Source organism: Cardiocondyla obscurior, linkage group LG15 (assembly GCF_019399895.1).
Source record: "Cardiocondyla obscurior isolate alpha-2009 linkage group LG15, Cobs3.1, whole genome shotgun sequence".
Taxonomy (NCBI): Eukaryota; Metazoa; Arthropoda; class Insecta; order Hymenoptera; family Formicidae; genus Cardiocondyla; species Cardiocondyla obscurior.
Genome location: NC_091878.1, coordinates 1,141,401 through 1,165,475, shown reverse-complemented (window position 1 = coordinate 1,165,475; position 24,075 = coordinate 1,141,401). Strand labels below are relative to the sequence as shown.

The 24,075-nt window shown below is 35.9% G+C and overlaps 3 protein-coding genes across 23 annotated transcripts in view; 2 read left to right on the top strand and 1 right to left on the bottom strand.

The window, feature by feature from the left end:
• Positions 1-13,547, top strand: part of Foxp (forkhead box P) — a 244,442-nt gene extending 230,895 nt beyond the window's left edge. For 12 of the 18 annotated variants that reach the window (XM_070667133.1, XM_070667138.1, XM_070667137.1 and 9 more), the window contains 4 exons: positions 2,518-2,693; positions 6,103-6,178; positions 6,527-6,633; positions 7,238-13,547. In XM_070667133.1, coding sequence (XP_070523234.1) covers positions 2,518-2,693; positions 6,103-6,178; positions 6,527-6,633; positions 7,238-7,487 — 609 coding nt within the window. In that variant the 3' untranslated portion in view covers positions 7,488-13,547. Of the gene's footprint in view, positions 1-296; positions 428-2,517; positions 2,694-6,102; positions 6,179-6,526; positions 6,634-7,237 lie in introns of those variants that run through there. The other 6 variants (XM_070667134.1, XM_070667130.1, XM_070667131.1 and 3 more) reach the window with 4 other exon arrangements.
• A 577-nt stretch (positions 13,548-14,124) lies between these two features.
• LOC139108660 (protein tyrosine phosphatase domain-containing protein 1) lies at positions 14,125-22,438 on the bottom strand. Of its 4 annotated transcripts, none has more exons than XR_011546696.1 (13): positions 22,344-22,438; positions 22,138-22,215; positions 21,040-21,765; positions 20,528-20,746; positions 19,901-20,097; positions 19,324-19,446; positions 17,032-17,321; positions 16,630-16,831; positions 16,338-16,457; positions 15,984-16,204; positions 15,312-15,645; positions 14,670-14,945; positions 14,125-14,599 (listed from the first exon to the last, which is right to left on the bottom strand). XR_011546696.1 is itself a non-coding variant. In XM_070667144.1 (13 exons), exons 5-13 carry the CDS (start codon positions 20,743-20,745, stop codon positions 14,761-14,763), a joined length of 1,890 nt encoding a protein of 629 aa, XP_070523245.1. In that variant the 5' UTR covers position 20,746; positions 21,040-21,485; positions 21,582-21,765; positions 22,138-22,215; positions 22,344-22,438; the 3' UTR covers positions 14,125-14,760. The 4 variants fall into 4 exon arrangements, 3 of the variants coding, with proteins under 3 accessions (XP_070523245.1, XP_070523247.1, XP_070523246.1); XM_070667144.1 differs by having other exon boundaries at positions 14,125-14,945; positions 21,040-21,485; positions 21,582-21,765; XM_070667146.1 differs by having other exon boundaries at positions 14,125-14,945; positions 21,582-21,765.
• Positions 22,439-22,650: 212 nt separating this feature from the next.
• On the top strand, positions 22,651-23,666 carry Alr (Evr1_Alr domain-containing protein Alr). The gene is made up of 2 exons (XM_070667153.1): positions 22,651-23,024; positions 23,198-23,666. The coding sequence occupies exons 1-2, from the start codon at positions 22,938-22,940 to the stop codon at positions 23,597-23,599; spliced, it is 489 nt and encodes a 162-aa protein (XP_070523254.1). The 5' UTR covers positions 22,651-22,937; the 3' UTR covers positions 23,600-23,666.
• Positions 23,667-24,075: the final 409 nt, after the last annotated feature.

Genomic DNA, 24,075 nt, shown 5'->3' with positions numbered 1-24,075 from the left:
ATCGCACGTCTCACTTAGCAGCCTCGCGCCTCGGTCTCACGATCATCATCGGTTCTTGCCTCATCAGCATGATCGGTCGTCATCAGCCGATGTCGAGGACCCTCTAACGTGCCTGCGTAACGTACGGGGCCCCGCACGTACGCACACACACACATACATACATACACACAACCGCGGCACATATCGCCACGAACGACCGTGATCCTTTTCCCCTTCGCCGACTACCGGGACCGTGATTGAGTTGGCTTCGTTCGTTTTTTGCGTTGCTTATTTAGTCTGTGTATTATTTTGTATAGAACGCAGTGCGACACAACCTGTCTCTCCACAAATGTTTCATGCGAGTCGAAAACGTGAAAGGGGCCGTATGGACGGTGGACGAAGTGGAGTTTTACAAGAGACGCCCACAGCGCGCTTGCAGCACGACCGGGTACGTTGCCCCTCCCCATGCCCCATCGATCAGAAAAAAAAAAAATAATAATAATTACAACCGCGCTTTTTTACTCTCTTTATTCTCTTTCTCACTTTTCTCTGTCTTTCTCTCTCTCTGTCTCTTACACCAAGTGTCTTTTACGATCTCCCTGCAGAAGGTCTTCTCCTTTCGGAGCGGAGATCGACGAGACTCGAAAGCCCACACTCTTTCCTCCTTCCGAGTATGTCAAGGGGACAGTTTTTCTCAGGAATCGCAAACTTCCCCGCGACGTCCGCCGTATTTTCCCTTCCCTTTATATTTATATATATGCATATAATATTTATATACATATATATATGTATATACGTGTCTGTACTTCACTATCTATCTCTTTCTCTGTCTTTTTTACATATACTTAAATCATATTTATATTCACTCTTATTCGCTTTTACTATATTTATAGTCGTATCGCTGACCAACCCCCCAGCCCCCTATACTACAATTTTTCTACAGTTTTATATCATATTTATATAACTTTTTACATACTTTTTATACGTATTTTTATATATTAATATTTATATATATTTACACATATTTATATATATATTAAGAATATTTAATATTCTATTTTATACGTACATATAGCTCTTTTTATATATATGTATTTTTAATATATATATCTGTTTTATATATTATATATATATTTCCATATATATGCGACTTAAAGGCGAACGCACGTATCAGTGCGTTTGTAACCTTCGTATGTATGTATACGCACATACACGCACGCTCTCCTGTGCATTTCTCTCTACTTCTCTCTCTCTTTTTTTTTTTTTTTTTTTTATTTCCAATCATATATTTGACCGCCTACACAATATGTCTACGTCGTGTACCCTGTTTTATACATCTCTTTTTCATAGTATACTGTACCTGTTTGTACTTGATACGTGCGCATTCATACGTATAGATCTGTTGTGTGTATAAACCTCTTTATACACCTAAACGCCATAACAATCTTTACTGTACGTCGCTTGTCGTCTGTCTGTATGTTTGCTGCTAATATGCAGTTTCTCGAGGTGCCGTTCAATAGAATTTCCCGGGTATCTCGCGACCAGGTCGAAAGATAAAGAGATCATTGGAATGCGCCGGATAGTACGACGTTTCTTCTCAATCGGGAAGCGGGCGGTCCATTGAAAAATGGGTAGTTCCGTGACCTCGCAAACAGATGTTTACGGTGGCCGAAATCCTCGAGAAACTGCGGTCATCACTGTGTTTGAACCCGCGTGTGTGTGAACTTCTTACTTGCCCGTCGTCGTGTGATGGTAGTCGGCAGTCTGGTGGGTGCGTGGATGTTGCGTGAGAGTGCGTCGCCGATGAAAGAGCCACAACAGACGAAAGGACAAAAAAAAAAAAAAAAAAAAAAAAAATATTACACACTCAGATAGAAAGAGAGTTTAGAAATGCTAATCACGTTCACGGAGATGGGAATCCGTAGTACGTCGTGTGTGCTTTCATAATGAGCATGTGAGCTTTGCAGCGACTAACCCGATCGAGAACGGTGGGGCCGAGTATCTTGGCCCAAGTCTAGTCTCGAAAGCCCGGATGCCCGGAAGCGGAATTGCCCCCGGAAACAGAGTGAGAACCGCAGTGTTACACTTTGTCAGGTAGTGAGAGGAAGCCGCCTTACTACGTTTTTTATTATTCTGCGTCTCTATTTTTACTTTCTTTGATTTGTCCACCCCTTCTTTTTTGCGAATCTGTGCTGCTATTTGCTCTCTCTGAAAAGCCGACGTTTCCGAGATCATTCGTGTGTCCCGGCAACACGATAAGAGCGACGGAGCTGTCGGCAAAAGGACATGCCAGCGTTGCTGGCGCGTCTGGGTCCCGTAAAACGTGACCGCAAGCAAAACCTGGCCCCCGCACGATGCGTGAGGCTAGCCCTCGTTACAAAGAGCAGCGAGCGGCGAGCGGGCCGAGCGCAAATTATGAAAGAAAGAAAGAAACATGAAAATGCGCAACTACAAAAAAAAAAAAAAAAAACAACCAGAAACTTTATCTTTTTTACTCTCTTTTTCTCTATTTCTTGGTGGTCTTGTCTGTGTATACAGAACGCGATCCGCACCAATCTATCATTGCACAAGTGTTTTGTGCGCTATGAGGACGACTTCGGGTCATTCTGGATGGTGGACGACGCCGAGTTCGTAAAGCGGCGGCATCTGTCCCGCGGCCGCCCCAGGAAATATGACCCAACCCCATCACCCACTCCACCCCACCTCTCCGCACAGTAAGCACTACCACTTTTTAGAATTCTGCTGGCTGGCTGGCGCGACGTTCTGACCTTATCGCGGTACTTTTTTATGAACGCGGCGACCGGGACGTTTTCGCTTGGTCGTTGTCTACAAATTGAACCACTAAATGGGCTTTACAACCTGCTGCCTTTGAAAGTCTTTGTGCGTTTGCCACGTGGTCGTATTCAGTTGCAGCTGTTACTATTATATTGACATAATGACAAGATTTTCGGAATAAAAGATTTTGCTACAAAGCAGTAAATCTACTTGATTTCTGCATGGATAAATGTTAGAAGTTTTAATTTTAATATGTGAAACTTTAAGTGTACATTTAACGTAATAATTAATATAATGAGACAGACATGGATACGCTTTAAGGGACTTGTTGGAGAAGATAATGATTTAACGTTTCTAATTTATTTAATATTTAATACGAAACAATGTATGTTTAAACTTAATGTTGATAATTACGCATTATATTTTGTGCATTACATATAGAATTTGAATTACAACATTATTCTAATAGTTTTATAAATTAATTTTTCTAATCAACTTTTTTTAATTATTTATTATTCTAGCAGCTGCAATTTTAGATACAAAAACGAGTTTGAATTAATTAAATTTCACAGTTAAATATAATTATCGATGAACTAGTTTTATAAAAAAAAAAAAAAAAAAAAAATTATTATACTTTCAAGTTACATCGCGAATTTAAGGATCAGATTATGCCAAGGCAGCAGGAAACAGCTCCATGCAGTTTGTCCAATCCCTTTGAAAATGATTTCCGCATCATGCCTGCCTCGAGCGCCTTTAAAGTCCGATTCCTTGAGAAATTAGACAGTAGTATCATCCCACTATTACCTTGTGCGTCTATTTGTTACAAGTATTTAATTTTTATTCCGGTTTTTCTTAATATACTGTCTTAAAATTATATAATCTATTGTACAAGTGCAAACCTTATTAAAAAATTTCAAGTAACAATCTCATTTTTGAATATGATACATTATTTGATATTATAGCACATGTCATTAGTAAAAATTAATTACCATATAATTAAATATAAATATGTGAAACGTTTAAATTAACGTAGCATTGCAAAATGTAATTTTGAACGTACATACACGTTATTCATTTTATAATTATACTTTTTTTCTATTAAAGACAGTATAGTTTTTTTTTTATATTTAAATTATAAGTTCTTTATTTCGAAGAGCATAAATTTTTCACACTTGCAAATGACGTTCAAGAGTTTGTAAGACCATCCCCGTATACGTCACCAGTACTTTAACCCGAGGCTCTTGCACTCCGTGATAGCTTGGTCCTGCACGGTCTTGCAACATCCCAACAACAGGACGATTGGTCAGAGTTGCCGGATCTTCAATGTGTTTATTAGTTGCTCGCATGGATTACCCAATATCCCATCTCCCGATGAAGTCTTCTAAACTATCCCACCCACTTTGAAAACACTGCTTATAAACGTTTGACGCTTAATGTAATGCCGTTCACGTAGCGTCTCGTGTGAAAGTGGAGTGTTTCTGCGGGCAAGCGTTCTTTTGTGTTGAAGTTTTGCTTCCGTTCGTAATTTTTTTTTTTTTCTTTCTTTTTTCGTTCTGTTTGTTCTTTGGTTCTCTCATAATCGTAGAGAATTATTTTTTTCTCTTTGTATTGTAGAGGATTGCCATGACGTTGATAGACATTTGTAGCATTTTATGTTCATCATTTTTATTTGGTTTCCACAGAGTGATGTAGCAGTGTAGCATCCTGGTGAGATTCTGTTTCCTCTTTTTTTCATTTCCTTCCCATTTTTTTAATTTAATTTTATTTTTTTTTATCGAATGCAATTTTCTTTGCAATTTGTTGCGATTTTCAACTATATTACAAATATCTAGTAAATATTTTACTAGAATGTCTGCTTTTAACTGTTAAAACAATTTAACTTGCGCTTATTTTGTCAAAATTTTTTTCATCGATTATCTGTTTAAAATAAATTATAACAAATTAAATTAAAACGTCCAAGTATTAACACGAATTAAGAAGAAAATTTTTAGATGGAATAACAAATATTGTTAAAAATCGCAAAATGAACTTTAGCATCTTACATCATGCTTCCGCAATGAACGAATGGTTCTTGGTTTGAGTGAATATGTACGTTAGGGCTACTCGCGCATGTAAAATGTGTATACTATGCGTTACAATTATAATTTCGGGTGGAATTCTTCGATCTTCATCATTGCGACTCGTCTTGTATCACAGGTACCATGTGGATTATAAAATTTCAGTAATACGTAACGATAATAATTCTCGAAAAACTTTTACTTATTGATCTTTAATACTTTTTAAAAATTTATCTACTTTTACTCAATCTCTCTCCCTTTAACTTCTCTCTTTCTCTCACTCTACTTCTCTCTCTCTATCAACTATTCTCTCTTCTATTTCTATCTTCACTTTTTTCTACTTCTCTTTTTACTCAGCGCTCCCTCTTACTTGATAAACGGCCTCGGGAAATCTTTTTTTTCTCATTTTCTTCTTCGCATGCATTAAAAAATTTCTCGTCAAGATTTCCGATGACGTTAAGACCGAAATACGTTTATCATTACTTGACGATAATTGCAAGAAACACGGCGAACAATTCTTCGCAAATCGTCAAGGAGAAAATCCCGTTTAGTCGATTGTTATGCAAGGTGCAATCGAGTCTTAATAAATGATTTGCGAGGTAACAAGAGTGAACGGTAAGCTCAGATAACCTGGTGGCCGTTTATAAGTACGTTTGTTTCGAAACTGAAGTAATACTGTGTAAAAAAAATTAATGAGGAAAAAAGAAATAAGAAAAGAAAAAAAAAAAAGAAGAAAAAGGATTTAAATAAAATACTATTTTATTTATGAAGTTTCGAAACCGGAGCGCTTTTTTTTAAACTCTCTTTCTGTAATTTTTTATCTAATCTCGCTCAATCACCGACGAGACGAGTGCGGTGGACAAAACAATATGAGGCACTGTAAGTAGGTAAGAGTATCTCGGATACATTTTTTGCTCTTTTTAAATCTCTTTTTGATATATATTTATATGTATACATTTTTCATATTTATATAATTATCTTTGTCTCTATCTCTCTCTATCTCTCTTTCTCTTTATCTCTCTTCTTCTCTTTCACTTTATATCTCTTTCTCTCGCTTTCTCTATCTTTCTCAATTTTGTCTTTAATACGTCTACATATCTACTACTCGATCACATACACACATGCACACGGTACACCATACTCTACTTCTACTCCTCCTTTTCTGTCGAATCCGTCCCAACATTGACACGATAAAAAAAAAAATTCATAAACACGTCATTGATTTCAGGAAATATATTATTACGGCCGAATTTCGTATATTATTAACATATTTTTCTCTGTCGATATCTAGGGGTGTACCGTCAAAGAGTCCAACGCTAACGCATAGTCCGACTATGTACGGTGACGCGCTTAATGCCAACCTGCAGGTAACTATTAATAATTAATTTATTTATTTCTAAAATACGAATGGTCATTACGAAACCTTAGCAATTGGTCTCGGTCGAATAATCTTTATATATGAATTAAAGTTGTAGCGGGGAATAACTATACGATCGAACGTGTCTGTCATTAATGTCAAATCGTTTATTTAAAAAATATCTAAGCAGCTGATGAACTTTCGGTCTATAAATTTTTCGAAATTGTCATCGGCAATTAATTTCGTCAAGCGAAAGCATTTTTTTGTGGCTTTGCTTGTGTCTGTATAAGTAGCATCTAAGTGAGATTAACATTCTGGTATTAAATCTGTAATAACTAACCATCTAATGCAATTTGAGTATTTCCAGGCACTCGGGGAGTCTAACATGGGATTTTTGAATCCGATGTGCACGTCAACAGCGACAAGTCCTGATAAGGAACACGTGTTACCTCACAACGACTTAATGTAAGTAGCGTTCGTCATTAAATGCGCCACGTTTTTTTTTTTTATATACTCTTCGAATGTTAACAATACACTATCATCAAGTCCTGAGCAAAAGGTTGCTAGAATTCTGATAACTCTTTACTTTACAAATCTGTATTTCAGCTCTTATATTTTCGGACTGTTGTTTTAACTTAAAATAATGTTATCGAAACGTGCCAAAAACCTTTTATTTATTCAACATTCGTGAAATTTATTTTATTCACGGACGTGTTTACGGACGATTTGTACAATCCACTTCGTAGTACATCGCCGCGCATTGCAAATGCCGGTGAGAGCCCCGACCCACGCCGCTCTCTCACAAAACACAAACTATCCGTTGCAGTTTGATAAACCGCGCGAAGCCGCGCCAATGAAACAATAGCGGGGGAGGAAAAAAAAAAAAGAAAAAGGCGAAATCGTTTTTTTTCCCTGTTGGCCGTGGCGCTAAAAAATATACCGCTTGTATCTGTCCACGCTCTATGAAATGTATATTCCAACGCATCGGTGGACGTGTACGCGATACTCCCTCAAATTTTCCACTCATAAGCGTAACACAACATGTTCATGCGTGTCGTTGATTCAACAGGTCGCCGCTGGATGAACCAGCCGTGCACATAAAGCAGGAGAGCCAGAGCCCGGAAGGAGTGAAGCACACGAGATTAATAAAGCGCGAGCTGCCGGACGGCCCTATCGAGCAAGAGACGGAGGAGGATCAGACAGACGAGAGGGAATACTCGGAAAGCCACGGCCACGACTCAGGCCAGGATGAGGATATAGCGGAGGACCTGTCGATGGCGCCTGACATAATGATCCCGGAGGATCAGGTCGAGGCGTAGTGACGCTTCGTCGCTATGGACCGATAAATACGCGATGTATACAAGGTGTCCCGTTTGCTCGGTCACGCGAAGAGAGGAGCCCTCCTAAGTTGACCAGGGTAGAGTCAAGCACGGAAATTAAAGAGCGGAAGAAAGAACAGGGAACGAGTCGCGGAAGTAGAGATTTGAAGAAGACGATAAAGGCCCTCCAGGACCACCCACCCCCTCCACACTCCTCCTTCGTACGAGTTCCCTCTCCCCCTCCTCCCCTCAACGTATCATATCTGTGCCGCGACGTCCCAATAGCGGCGTTTAAGATGACGAAAAGAAGCCAAACTTGCGAAAGGACACTGTCGGTTAAGCGACGACGGTGCCGGGCGATACCACCGATCGACTATGTCTCAGCATCAGCGTCCGACACCGGTAGCGTAATCTCGGCGATATTCGGGAGCGATCCTTCGATCCATATCTTTTACTCAAGCAATTACGAACAACGATGTATTTTATTTTCCTCTCGATCTTTTTCCGTTCCGGAGCCGCGATTATATCTAATAGAACACATATACATAAATATATACATATATCTTTCTCTCTATCTCTCTCTTTCTCTCGTGTACATTGCATTAGAAATTAATATAGCGACGATAGAGCACCGCGCACGGCGCGCCTTGCGGTCGGCGCGTCTTACCGAGTGCCCCGAAAATGCGACAGGAAGTACTCTTCGCCGGAGGAACCGTTGTAACTTCGCGATTATGCACTTCGTCCTAGCATACCCGACTAGATACAACATACCGAGTACGATGATTAGACCTAGCAAGTCTTTAAATTCCTTTCCGTCACGCTGTGCCGAATTAGTAATAATATAATTTTATTGCAACATCTAAAAATATATTACGGCGCAACATTTTATATACATTTTGCTTTTTGAGAAAGTTAAATTATCTTTGTTTCGTAAATGTGAATACCCAACGCGAAGCAGCGTGCCATATATTCGTCGGTGCATTCAACTATTGGGAACTTATCCTTTCCAATAAAAAGGGAACATCGCCAAGAAGTAACGCGCGGTTCCGCCGGAGAAGCGAAGTCGATCAGACAGTCCGGCGGGATTGAATCTAGAAAATAAATCGATGAAGCCGTGGACGTGGTGGTGGTGGGTACGTACGGGAGCGACTGAGTTTAGTCTTTAAGGCGTTCGCCCAGCGAAGAGCGACGTGTTAGTCTCGCAATTAAGCGGGCCCTCCTAGCCCTCGAAGAGGTCCCCGGTATCAGGCACTCAAGTTAAACTAAGAATCGCATCCGTGACGAGACAGGATGCGTCCCGGCGTACCCGTCCGCTACACTTGGTAGCACTCTGTATAGTCTAGTGAAGTTGATCGTAAGTAGTTTCGTATTCATTAAATGGTAATTAACAGTCGAAGAAAAGAGAGGAGGATGAACAAGAGGCGATCGATGTTTGTAAATGAGCGCTACGACACGCGGCACGTGCGCGTGCGATGATCTTTCAAATTACTTTGCAATCGAGCCGGTCAGGAAAATCCGCGATGCTGAATTGACAGCTACAATACACGTGGCTGTACGCGTAGCTCGGCGAGACGATCGATGACACTCGAGCGAACGTTACGACGAATGAGGATAAGTGGGAAGATCGCTAACGCGACGTTTTATATTAACGTACATGTGTACCACGCGGCAAACAAAATTTCAGATTTGACGTCAACGCGATTCGACGGATCTTTTATACGATATACATATACATATATATATTTAGCATCGCTATTTCTTCTTTGTTTTTTTTATTTTATTTTATTTTTTTTTTATCTTTTATTTAAGGTATAGGATAGACTCAGCGCCGTAGCGAAATGGTGCTTTTCAAGTTCCAACACATTGAAAGCTAGTATTTCAACGTTTTGGACAATTAACGTAAAAATTTCAAGTTGTTAGGTATTACGCGTTCAAGATTATATTATAGTTATTAGCACTTCCTTCTGTGATACGTGATGAAATATATAGTAAGACCACTATATTTAATTATATATAAATATATATACATATAATTAAGGGACTTATATATATATCTATATGTTACAAGTCGTTTTTGGTTGCTAAGTCTATTGTATATCGACGTTTCCGATCAATTACAAACGGTTAATATGTGTCACGCTATTCGAATGTCGAAAGGAATATTGCATAAAACAGTGGCAAGGTATCACGTTAATGATCTCCCTACTTCTCTAAGCATCAAGTCTATAAATAAATTTAAAAAAATGTGTATGCATATATACAAAATATTAATACGTATACGTATCGAAATTATAAGAAATTAGATGTCAACAGCCCTCCCCATCAAATTTTTTCCCTCGTCCCCGTCCAACCCTAGTCCTATTATATGCACACGATTGAGGCCAGTAGATTTCTTCTAAAATGCGAGGTCTCCGAATCCCGAAACACAAATACAGAAAGCGCGCTCACATCGGTACAACGAGCACTTTAAATCGTTCGGAATCCGATATTACATGGATAATTCGAATTTCTTTTGAGTCGTCAGTATTCTTTTTTCGGTCCCCGTATTTAACGATAACATATTTGTCGAGCTTAGAAGCTTTAATTTGCGCTTATATCATCTCTGTGCAGTGAATTGACGGAAACAAAAGGTGTAGTTGTATATTTTATTAGATAATAACGAGACATTATGTGCAATTTGAAAAATTGTTTGCGAGAAATTTGAACTATACAAAGTTACTTTGTAAACTTGTACTAATTAACTTAGAATTGATTAGCGTAACTTCGCAGCGTCATCGAATATTGTTACATTTTTTGTTTAATGTAAGTTCGGAAGAATCTCTTCCACGTTCCTTTGATATCTATTATTAACGATCGTTCAATTTTCGTTTCAGTCGTAATTCCAATTGTGACGATTCTAATTTTTATTGACGTTGCACATGGATACTGATGTTTCTCTGCTCTTATGATGTAAGTAGAATGCGAAAGTTTGTGAAATTTGACGATAAACCTTTTTTTTTTATCGATATTAAGACCCGTTTTAAGAAATTAATTTTTGTTATTTTTTTAAATTCTGGATAACATCGTTTTTCTAATATTTTTCTACTCTAGCTGCGAGAAAAACAATGTATTTTGAACGATTAGCTTACAGTAAGAACTCACAAACTTTCGCAGTCTAGTTAAAAGATGCATACAAAAATAATGTTAAATTTTATTAATAAATGAATATAGTATACTTCGTTTCTGTTCGTCAGTCTAAATAAGTATCTTTCTCATTTCGGGAAACTGAATTATAATAATGCGAATATATGGATTAGAGTATTTCAGTAAACAATCAAATAAAAATAATAAAAGATACAATATTATTGATATAATACGAATATTATAAATTTTATATTTAAATTAAAAAAATCTCAATAGTCAAAGTGACTATAAGATGCACACACTATTTAATTAAATTTTTGTTCTACAAACTATTTACAATCCTTATTATTACGGCTTTTTATGTACACTAAATATTTGTAATCTATGCACAGAGCATCAAGAGCTTCATTCGATGAAATTTATGGCATAATCATTTTTTTTTCATTTTTGATTGAATAACAAATATGCGTTTCTTTACTTTTAAAATTGCAATTGTAGTATTATATTATTTGTCGAAAATTAGCTAAGAATATAAAAAAAAAAATATATTGAACAATTACATGACTTTCGCGTTTCGAGTTATAAGTAATCTTAAATTGACACGGCCCAATTTTAATTAATTAACGAGACATACATATCTGCGTTGTGAGGCTTGACAGATTTGATTAACTGAAATAATTTAAAACGCAAAATTGATATTTGCATGTACTCTGAGCGTAAATTACCGCAGGGTTAAAAATTAATGAAATTACACGCGCATAGCTGGAAAGGCAGGCACAAGGAATGCGAGAGAATGCGAAGTATGTATGTGTATGCCTGCATTTCTTTTTTGTTCTTTTGGTTTTTTGCGAGATCGCCGTTTAGACGTACGGCAGTCACCTGCGGTTCACCGATAAAATTTTGCGAGATTCAGTGCCGTTTGGGCTTGCTTTCGCGTATGGTACTATTAATAATCTAAGTCTATATGTATTATGTATAATGAACTAAGGGAACTTGATACACGCAAGCACACCTACATACAGACAGGCACACGAACACATGTATGGCATAGAAGACTCTCCTGTAAATAATTAAACTCATCGAGGCATTAGGAATTTGCGCATACGTCATTCGCGTACGGATGATTCTGCCGATATCGCGGCTCGTTCGCGCCGTATATACGTGTGCATGTGTACGCATGAGTGTAATTGTGTATGCGAGTGCACGCGTTAATTACCCGTTAACCCCGTAATCACGTCTGCATTTAATTTTCGACTCTTCAAGTCTACATCCCTCCCTCCCACTCTCTTTCCCGATGTACGCGGGAAGATAATTCGATGGAAGACATTTTCTCGTTTTGCCGGGTGAACGTTCGTCACGTCGCGGGGAGGTGGCGGGGCCCGACGACCGGATAATTTATAATTGATAATCGGTTAATTGATCGATCAAGCGCCGCGTCGCGTGACGTTTTTTGGGCGGGCTCGCGCAACGCGTATCTGCTGCTGAATCTTTTGTATTACGACAATGTTACATGTACCCACAGATGCTTTATTATTAATGTTTTTCCTTTTGTCTTTTTGTTATGTTTGTTGGCGAGAGCAATTTGGATTTATGTACGCGGGCACTGCGATCGATTAGCGCGCATTTGTACGAAAGGATTATTTTATTATTTTGCTTGCACAATATGCCTTAGAAATTGCCGCTTTTCAATTGTACCGCGTAGAACTTTGCAAAGCGCTCGAAAAATAATTGCCGATAACGAACCCGATAATCAATCAGCGATGCATTACCTGGCGTTTTATTGCTTTGCTTTGACGTAACCGATGGCGGTTCTGTGTGCAATCATATCAAATAGATCCAACATGAACGGTGCCAAATCGATGCTAATATTTATTTGTTTAATAAAAAAACAGAAAATAATAAAAACAAAATGAATAAATCGACCGGATAAAAATATTCCTCGAAGAAAACTACTTGCTGCTGATTTCTAAAAGTTTTTGTTAAATTTCTTTTATCTATTCCTAGAATAAAATTGTTAGAAAATCTCAATACAACACGCAACCAAAATAAAATGATATTTTGTCGTATTTTGCGAAATAATAATTAATTATTAATTAATTAAACACCCAAATGTATTGCAATTTCGATACATTGTATGTCTATGATCGAGATGGGCATGTTCATGGCAAATTACATTGCGTTCCATTCAACACTCACGAATTTGTACAACTGAGAAACAGATATAACATTTGCCGCGGCGACGGTGATTAGCATATGACACTATCGTCATGTGCGTTGATCCTCGCACGAAATCCATAATTAATATACCGTGAAGCGCCAGCCGCTGAGAACCACCGAAAATTGAGGGAGAGAACAGTCTTATTACTACCTCCCCTGTCTTTTTAATTACCACCCTTTAGGCCCGGTCCAAAGGGTGATATATTAACTATGGGTTTCGTGTGAGGATCGCCGCACATCATAAGTGTCATGTGCTAATCGCCGTCATCGCGGCAAATGATATATCTGCTTCTCAGTGTACGTAATACCTCGTAAAGATTCCCGTTAAATAAAGCATTCCCTCGCAATCATTGTAATTAAATCAAACGTGCTAAAGGACGTGCAGACGAGTGTGTTTAACGTAAAAAAAAGAAACAGATAAATTGTAGAAAATAATTTTCAACATAATCTTTATTTCTCTTTTAATATGTAACTCAAAATTATTTGCAAGGGGAAAGAAACCAGGAGGTTGTTATCGCAATTCGAGCTCACGCAAAGATACAAATTTCATGGAGAACCACATAATCGATCGAGTAAGATACCGCCAGCATAAATTAAAAATCATTGCATTCTCCTATAATGTTTATTGTCTGGATTACTTTGTTAAGTACTTGTATGATAAGTTGCCTTGTAAAAATGTACCGATTTTACTAAGAAATTAAATGTGTTACTGAAAGAAAACCGTGCACGATTTCTCTTCAATTGTTCTTATCAACCTCCGGTCTTTATCGTCGGGAATGGTAATGGATGGACCGTAGAAATAGTTGATTAAGTAGTATACCTAATTGTAAGTACCGATGAATTATAATTTTCACCGTACTTTCTTTGGATAAGACTGACATCGTTTGTATAATGCTTGATAATCCCGTTAGACGTATTGAGATTTATATACGTAAATTAATGTATTTAGGAAAAATATATGTCTAGATCGCAGGAAGCACTTATATCATACTGTAAATAGTGAACTTACGGAACCGCATTTTCTAGCTCGACGTAAGCGTTAGTATTAAGATCCTAACTGATATAAAATTATCTGAGAAGGATATACTTATAAATATGAATATAAATATAAATATAAATATATATATATATTATAAAATAAAAACTGCGACATATATAAAAACGAAACTCTAAACTCTTTAAAAATTCTGTTTTCAAAATCCCTATTGACGCACTCAATAAAAAAAAATTCCTTAAGTATTTCTTGCTATTTGTTATCACCTTTGATATGCAGTTTCGTTTTTAAATTACTGACCACTTTCTGCTAAAATAATTTTCTTTATTTATTAAAATAATTTACATAAAATTAACGCATTTGTTATTAAATATGTCAAGATTTCGATCAAAAATTAAATTATATTTTTCATTATACAAGTGATAATGAAAAATGTATAAAGTCCCACGTAAAGTAATCAGAGTCAATAGCTCCATATTACAATACATAATTTTCATCAAGCTATAAAATCATGCAGTTGCTGTTAATATTGGAAGTCAATTTGCTTAATCTTTGTTTAAAAGAATGACAGTGCTTTATTACAAATAGTATACCGCAGTGCACTATCGTTAAATTTTGCAGGCAGAATAACAATATGTGATTTTCAATACTAATACAGTAATAAAGGCATTATGTACTATTTTATTTTATATTAAAAAATTTATCCGTTATATCTTTAATCTATTGAATCTTGTCTAGACGCTGATCTGCAACTGCTATTACAGACATTATTTTTCTCCTTTAACAAGAAAATTGTTAATGTACGATGAAAAATTTGAATAATTATAAATAATTTTTTTAATTCATACCTGATGAAAAATAAAAGATTAGAACTCAATCTATGTCGTTGGCAATTCGAAAAAAAAATCGTCGAAATGCTAAACTGCAAATTTTTCACATTTATTCATTGCTGTTCTTCGGACTGTCTACATCTCGCAAATGACCAGCTAATAATTCCCACTTTGACGCCCATGGAGGCTTGTCTAATCCTTGGGTGTTAACTTCCTCTATTAAATTCATCAGGCGTACGAAAAACTCGTTGAGCTTACCAGTGGTACCCCGTCGTAGTTTCTGGTAATGCTTGCCTGAAATAAAAGTTTTAATGACGTCAGAATGCCACATATATTTCTATATTGGGATTAATCGATTCAATAGTAATAGAGTGACAAAAGTAGTGTATATGAGTCTGTCCTTTACAGTCGCCATAAAGACGTTATGATTATCGATGCTGAAATATAAATAGGATGAAGACAGACTGTGTAGCACAAATCGATATTCTAGGGATCGCGATATGACGCAAATAAAGTATAGAATTGATGGATAGGACGCAATTACACCGAGTATCTTGAAACATCTTTAAACAAATGTTATTCTTGGGGGATATTAAATTGAAAACTATAATTAAATTATATATAATTATTGATTGTAAATTAATTAACAAAAGTACGTACTTGAGGGATGAAAACAATTTTTGATCCAAATTTTTTGTTGAGTCAATGCTGCCATTAGCCTTTTAGTAATTAAACTCTGGCTTTCGGCAGTTACAGGCCTCAAGCGAGTAATAAATCGCAAAAGATATTCGAATAAGTATCTTGTGTGAACAGCTAGCTTTCCAAGACATCGCTGAGGCTTCGAACTCCACGCAACGATGTAACTGAGGCTGTCCACATCAAGAAGAGGATGTTTAAGACCTTCTATCCATTCGAACAACAACGTCGATAGTAACTCCAAATTGGTTTCCAATTCTAGACGCTGCCAAGCAGTACATCGATGATTCAAGTCGCTCTAAAAATATATGAATAAAAATGGTATCTTTATTTAAGCTTGAGGCAATATTTTCGACTTAACTATAATTTAAAAAATAGAACGACACACAATATGTCAATACATAAAGTATATTCGCGGCTGTATACTAAATTGATTTACTCTGTTAGCATATAGACTACGCTCAATATTCACTATTGACGGTTCTAGAGCTAGTTATAAGTGCAAGTTAGCAATTGAACAGTTTGAAGAAATTGAATGAATGATTCTGTACGCGTGTAGTAATTGTACCGCACACGCTTATAAACCTTGTAGTATCTAAAAGTGTTTTTTTTTATGTTTAAGTATATAAAATGCACCTGATAATCCTGCAAACGTTTCTTGATGGAATCAGGGAGCAAGGCACTATCTTTAATGAGTGCTTTAATAGCTTCTTCAGCAGTCACCGTTTCGTAGTCATTACGAGGGACGCTTTTCAAGTCCATGTGCGACTGAATTTCTTTGTAACAGTCGTTATCAATCAGATCCTGATCGTGAATACCATCGCCCAGGACATCGTCCACGCAATTGTCGTCCAAACCTGTGACAGTATAAGATCCTGCAGTCAGATATACCTACACTGAAAAGCAGATACGGCGTTTGCTGTGGCGACGGTAGCTAGAGAACGCGACTTTAACGTCGTGTGCGTCTGCACGTGAACTTCTCAATAGTACCTGGAAATGTCGAATCGCAGGAAGGAGTGTCCGGTGACATGCAAAATACGTCGCTCAATCTTCCTATATCATCGCAAGTACCACGAGATCCTTGACTGCTACTGCACGCTTTTGTGGAAGCTAAAATATAACAATAAGAAATATAGATTAGGTTTAAATATTTGCCTTACGTTTAAAATATTTAAATATAAGAGAAAGATTATAGAGATGTGTCGAATAGCCTTTGAGGTATGAATTAATTAGGCGTTATTACAAATTGCTTCATTATTAAATTGCATGCAACACTTCTCACTTGAGTATTCATAGGAGTCCGGAAGGGATTCCGCCCAGGAATAGGAGTGCCGCATATTGTTGTCACGAAATTTTTCCAGCACGTGGCAAATGAACTTCTGCGTAAACGGCACGTTGGAAACCGCATACGCAATTTCGGAAGGCGAATTGTCCTCCTGACAATCGCAGAGCTGTAGTATTCGCTCGCAAATAATAAAAACGATCTAAAAAAATGTATAATCGATTAATAATCAACAACTAATGGACATATAATTTGCGTATTAAAATAAATTTTAAGAAAATTAAAGATATATATATATATATTTTTTTTTAACAATATTTAACTTTTTTCAATATTGAAACTATTTAACATATAACAGTGAATTGTGAAAGAAAAAAAAAAAAAAAGTAGAATGTCTCGCACTTTTGGAATATGCTTGAAAGTGCGCTGCTCATATCCATGTAGCATGTTGTTTTGCTTTTTCAGGTACGATTGAAGACTATAGGGTTTGCGATCTCCCGTTGTACTGTGCAAAGGGAAAACAATCATTTGCGGAAGCACGAAGTGCTCGAATTCTTGAATGCAAATTATTTGCCCGCGCGTTTGTATGGCGGAGGGACGCTTCATGCGGACAAATCTAATGGCATCGTTCGCCCTTACACGAAGACTGTAAATAAGGTAGCACGCTATCAGAACGCCAGTTCTGCCGAGACCTGAAAATAAAATACTTTCGGCATTGTTCTACTACAGCTGGCTTAATTGCTGGCTCATTAATCACATGTAAGCAAGCAGGCAAATTATATGAAACAACACGGGCGCTACAAATAAAAAGATTACTTTTAAGTCTAAAAAAACTAGTGATTTTACGTCTAATCATATGGAAAATGTTATATGCATACATATAGAATATAATTGCACAAGAGAATTAGGTACTTAAATGTTTCTAATGATGTTTGAAAACGTTTATCGCGGAAGCAAAGAAAAGTGATCGCAGTTTAAGATTACATGTAAGATTCGGGGAGATATGAAATGGAAGCCTATTAAATGAAAACACTTTTGGCATTTTACATTCTAAGAATAGAAAGGAGAGTCACGATTATTTAATCATGCTAGTGATAAAGCATTATTTTATCGATCCGAAAACTTTTACATGAATTTACATGAATAAATATCAAAACTAAAGACAGAAATATCAACTGTAGCCTCACAAAAAATTGAAAGCTGTACACACGTGCATACAGTGGCATATAGTTCGATATCTGGCTGACATTAACAGTACTCGGATCTCTCGTTTTCCCTAGGTTTTCTCCATATAATTAAGTCACGTAGCATGCACACAAGACATTTCTAGCGTTGTAGTACGCTGATCAACTCAACTGACCGCGATAAATCTTACGTGGATAAATCTCGCAATTTAACTTTCCTAATCACGCTTGTTAGATTTATCTTGTTACTTAAATCTTTTTACTGCATCTAATCTTTTATCAATTTTAATTTATAAAATGGTAATTAAAATGATCATGGAAGACCGAGTGTCTTAGAATTAAAATTAATAATGTTAGTTTCCCCACTTTTTGACAAAAATGATATTTGATGGCATTTTGCTTTGCGGCTTTATGCCGTGCACGATTCCTTATATAAGCCAACACTTTTTTTTTTAACAAGAATGTGATTGTGAACTTGCGATAGTTCCAAAGCAACCATTACTGATCGATCGATCAGAATAAACGCTCGTTCTACATGTCCTTAAATGCTGCTTTGAATAATAATGGATTTCTAACACAAAGCTCACCTTTTTTCAGGTATTATTACAATAATTTATATTTTCAGAATTATTTTAATCTTATTAATTTAAATAAATGTTTAATTGAATGGTAAACTTATCTCGTTATTGAAAATCTTCACAACTTTAACATAAGTAATTAAATTTCAGTAAAGTGTAATATATAATTAAATGTAATATAAAAATACACAGAACTCTGAAATTGTATTAAGTTCGAAATCACTTATCGTTCCATCCGCTTTTTATGATTCGAATGGAATGGAATTCCCTTGCGACGTGGTAGCGTCCACGAAGCTAATAAATTATGTTAAATGGAACGTAATAAACCTAGTCTTTACTGCCTTAATGTAATTGGCAACGAATACACTTTAACTCAATTACGTAGTTATAGGTGAAGTTGTGCAACAGCATTGAGTTTTTTATAAGCTAACTTTTAGCTAAAAGATTAGCATTTATGTATTAGGAAATCATGCAAAAGTTTCTTCTCGTTTCAAAACATACTTTAAACATAAACTTCTCATTAACTAATACACTGTTCATTTGTAAGCAGAAAAATTTTGAGTTTTAAAAATTGGTTTATATATTTAATTTTAATATTTTACCTCAAATGTAATTTTTAAAACAGCATTTACGAATCAAGTGAAAAGCGTAAAAATTCTACGCAAGAATATTAATCACATTACATTGCATGTTATTAATTTGTAAATTAAATTTTATCACGTATTAATTATATCTTTCCTTCCCCTAGTATGTGATAAAACTTATTCGCGTGTGTAGCGTGAAGATTAAAATACCACCCTACGATACACATTTGTATATCTACATCATTTTATGCACCCACATCGATCTCACATGATCATACATTCAAAAAGCCATGATAACTGCAGGGGATGCAATTGGGTCAAGTGCATTCGCACGAAAAATCGATTTACCGGCATGACAGTGAATGGCCACTCTTCCTTCTTGCACGGCGAAGGCCACAACCTTGACCATGTCCAAAAGCTTTCCCACCGTGGCGCTACCATAATCCTTCAGAGCGAAATTATAATAATAAACTGCAACAGATTTTCGTGATCAGTACTTTGGACAACTTTAAACCGAAACTTTTCCGTGACAGAGGGTGTAAGCGCGACACCGACGTTATTTCGGAACTTTTCTTCCTCTCTATAGATATATGTTTTTGCTGCATTGCATGTTATATCGTGAGGCTCTTCGATCTAACTGGTGGTTGTTAGGATTCAGGGAAGAAACGCTCCCACACGATTCTACATGCGTTTAGCACAAGAATAAATTACCCTCCATTCTATTTTCTCTGTTATTTTTGCCGATTTAAAAGTAAAATTTTTCGCTTTATTTCACCGCCGTTATTACGTGATCCACACGTATACCATGTAAATATGAAATGCGATACAATAACCGCGTTGTTAGTTTATACGATAGCGGGACTAATTTACGAAATTGATAAATTGAAACAATGTTTCAATTTATTCATCAATATTTAATACTTACTATTGTTTTTCATAAAAATATTAGGATCGTATGTAAAGCCACTCTCCTCTAATGGACCACCACAACTCGCGTGCTCGCCAGGTGTTTGTAGATTTATTATGGTTTTTATACTCCACCCTTGAAATTGGGCGATTATATCTTTTTTTATTATCTGCAAGGTATTAGGCCGCGCCATCGCAAGGACATCGTCCGTTACCCTAGAATATTTAATTGATTAAACAATTGAGATTGAAGACTGATATCTGAGAATCGATGGCGATATACAATAACAAATTTTATTTAATTATTATGTTAATTATTAATATAGACATTGTGAGAGGCATTAATTTGTTAATTAAATGTACATATATTTGTTCTAAATAAATCTTTGGTTACTCCACTTGAACGATACTTCGACAGAATATCAATAGCAAAATAACTCAAATGCATGTCTTCAAGTCGACATAATTTATTAAATGACTTATAAGTATCGCTAATATTAGAACAAATCAGAAATATGTATAAATAAATAAGTATACATTTATTTAAAATTACAGCTGATTTCTATTAGCAAATTTATGCAATATAATTTCTTCTTAATTCTGTCACTTTATTAAAATTTAATAGACACTGTATTATAATGCTTACCAATGCGAAAAGATGTTCTGTATTGCCATATGGACAGCTGGCCAGGCCTTTGGATTCTCATATTTGCATCTAGATCCACCACAAAAAATAGCGCACTGTATTGCCTGCGGGGTAAATTTTCGCAAATTTTCCGAAAGTTTATTGTATCCCGCTTGAACCTCGCACGCGTCTGTTTGCCCTCCTTGAAGTCCCGCCGGGACCAATGAACTTATATCCATTCTACAAACGAATAAAAATTTTTAATAATAATTTTACTTTAAATTTAAGAGAAATTAAATTTCTGATCTTCGTTTTTTATAGAGTAGAAGCTCTTAAACATCTACAGCATTTTTATTTTGTATTTTAATAGCATAAGTAACAATTGTACGTCGATGTTATCCTTTTGAATGCATTTCAAAAACGTAAAGTCACAAAATTATAATTATTAAATTAATAAAAGTAGCAAAATTTTATAATAATCTGAAGGAAAGACAATTTTTGTAATTAAATGCTAGATAATATGTAACATATACATTTGCGAGAATATTCAAGCGCTTCTCATCCATCTCATAGCCAGGCACGAAAATGATAATTGTTCTTATTAATCACTCTTAATTTATTCGTCTGTTAACACGCGGACTAAACTGCGCGCAACACGAACTTAATAAGCCGAATAGTAAAAAAAAAAAAGAGAAAAAAAGTAGTTAACACGGTGGAGTAAGCGCATAGCGACTGGCAGTTCCGCTACTATAACGTTGCTTTATCTATTATCGAATCGAAGGAGTTGCGCCTGCGTCAGACATAGTGGTAAATCATATTGTCATTCTCGTGTGCACGGCATTTGTACGAACATTCGAAGCTCGTAAGCATGTAATTTCACACACGATAAGGCAAATTGAGGAGGAGCAATGACCTTCCGCCATGACATTAAAGTAGGATATAGCACATCGAAATAATTTCTTCAGACTTTTCTAAATGCCTATTATAGAAAGGAATATCACCTTTAAAGAAACGAAAAGTGTTTGCAGTACATCCGTAGTTCATTGATGAAAATGATTAAATATAAAGTAATTACCTTTAACATAGAAAAAGCAAGAGTACATGACTTATACAGTTCTGAAACTTTTTTCAGATTACTGACTTCCTCCAGCATATGTCTATTATTTTCCTCCAAATGACAAATAATTTGCTTGTATGATCTTAGTTCCTTTTTGTGCATTTTTTTTTTTGTAATAAATTGTCTCTCGATAAAATGGAACCTGTAAGAACAAAGGCAAATCATCGTACATTCTTCCAAATTTTACTTAAATTTTACAGCACTCATATTGTATTTTAATTATAAGCCTCAAACGTATCTTGTATAATATAAGTATAATACATATCGTCTGTCAACGTCTTGGCCAATATTTAATTTATAAAGCGGTCAAGTTAAACCAACTGCATTCATCATTGTGAAAGAAAATATTTTTTTTAACGCGATGAAACCATTATTATTCCTTTGACTACCGTAAAAATTTCTTTCCCTTATTCTTTCTAACCTTGATAATTATTTTCTTAACATATATCATTGTTTAATTAAATTTGTTTTACCATTAGATTAATTTCTTAATTTCCTGCTGTTATAATTTTACCTGCCGTGTTGCTGTAACTTTATTATTATTTCCTTATGTTATTGCATAAATGTATGCGGCTTTGTCTCTTCGGCCCTCCTACACTCGCAGAACAAAAAAAAATGTACGCTTTATAATGCCCGACATTGTTAAAAAGTTCATTATTGTTATAAATATGTAATTTAATTATGCGCCGAGGATATTGAGAGTAAATGAGATAACAATACCGTCAATCCCGGGATTTCGTGGTGCCGAATATCCGAAATCGTACGATAAAGTATTAGGAATACAGAAGAATAGTAAAGTTTGTGGCATGATCGAGAATGTGGCTTTGCGCCAATTTCGTGACCACGCCTTTTTTGTAATGGTTGCTACTCTTTACCACCGAAATTAGCAGAAGAAACGGTGGCGGCTCGTAGCAATTTTTTTCGGAATTAACAAAATTTTCTATTACTTGATTGGTCTTTTATAGGCCAATCAAATGACAAAAAAGCTTCGTTAGTTACAAGAAAATTTACTGCAAACCGCCACTGTCGCGTATATGGTCAGCCGGTCAGACGACTCAGACGATTGGAGCAGGTCGGAGACTTCAAATAATCAGGCTGTGTAAAAATTCAAGTATTATAAAAACATGCTTTATGGTGCTGCATATTTATCTCATTTCGTTCGGATAATGATCAATTTAAGTATGCAAGTATAAAAAATCAAATCACGGGAGCTCTAGCAGTCTTCGCCGCACGACGTGGAATTGGAAGGTTATGTCGCACGTGAGAACTGCGTTAACTTGGTCGCGGTGACACTTGAGAATCTTCACGAGCGCAATGTCTTCGCACGAGAAACCGTGCCGCGCCTGCATGGACTTCCGGACGTGGGCGAAACGCCAGAAGGAGGTCTACGATTCGGAAAAGGTAAGCCGACAGTTTGTCAATCAATTTATACACGATTATCGCAAATTACGTCGCTGTTACTCAAGCATCTAATCCGATTTCGTCAGATTTTTTAACAATTTTTTCCGCCTTTTATCATCGTTCTGTAAGAAAGATTATCACAATGTAACTTTACGAATTATGTTTTGTGTTAGGGAACGCATAAAATACAGGATCAAACGCTAATTGCCAAGGGTAATGGTAACGGTGCTCGAGAGGATTGTCCTTTAGACAAGGATGAATTGGGTTCTAAGACCTGGGCCTTCTTACACACGATGGCGGCATACTATCCTGACAAACCAAGCAAGGAACAAAAGGCAGACATGAACAACTTCTTTCACACATTTTCCAAATTTTATCCCTGTAATATATGCGCGGAAGACTTGCAGAAGCAGCTGAAACAAACACCACCCGAGACCGGATCTCAGGACAAATTGAGCCAGTGGCTATGCAGAGTTCATAATGGGGTTAATAAAAAACTTGGCAAGCCAGAGTTTGATTGCAAATTAGTGAATCAAAGATGGAAAGATGGTTGGATGGATGGTTCTTGTGATTGATAAGTAGCAACATTAGTTTTAAAATGTACAATGGGACCTGAATATAATATGAAATATTATTTAAACACATGTTGTAGAATTATTATAGATTTATTTAACAAGCTACTACTTTAATATGTAGATTTTTTGCTTTATTTAGCAATAAAACTACATATTAAAGTAGTTTGCTTCATTTAGCAATAAAAGTTAAATATTAAAATATTTCAAAGCATAAATTAGGATATTAAAGATATTAAAATCAAAGTATTCTTGAAAGGTTTTTCTTAAAATTTTATTTTATTTTCTAGAAAAGTATAATAAATTAATTAAAGCAAGAAATAAGAAAATTGCATCATGCTCTTTATTTTAAATGTCTTTGTGATAAGATAAGAGAAAAATCGTATATATAGATTTAAAACTACTTACATAGATATTTGCCAATGGCAATTATCTATTATTATTAACGATAATATTATTTTATTATCTGAATTGAGATC

What these genes read in the sequence shown, in the direction of transcription:
- LOC139108660 (XM_070667144.1), bottom strand. Translation starts at nt 20,745, where the DNA reads ATGGATATAAGTTCATTGGTCCCGGCGGGACTTCAAGGAGGGCAAACA. An exon ending in CAGAACATCTTTTCGCATTG is followed by an intron (nt 20,098 to 20,527) that starts GTAAGCATTATA and finishes TAAATATTCTAG; the next exon opens with GGTAACGGACGATGTCCTTG. An exon ending in AAATTGTTTTCATCCCTCAA is followed by an intron (nt 14,946 to 15,311) that starts GTACGTACTTTT and finishes CTTTTATTTCAG; the next exon opens with GCAAGCATTACCAGAAACTA.
- Alr (XM_070667153.1), top strand. Translation starts at nt 22,938, where the DNA reads ATGTCTTCGCACGAGAAACCGTGCCGCGCCTGCATGGACTTCCGGACG. An exon ending in AGGTCTACGATTCGGAAAAG is followed by an intron (nt 23,025 to 23,197) that starts GTAAGCCGACAG and finishes GTTTTGTGTTAG; the next exon opens with GGAACGCATAAAATACAGGA.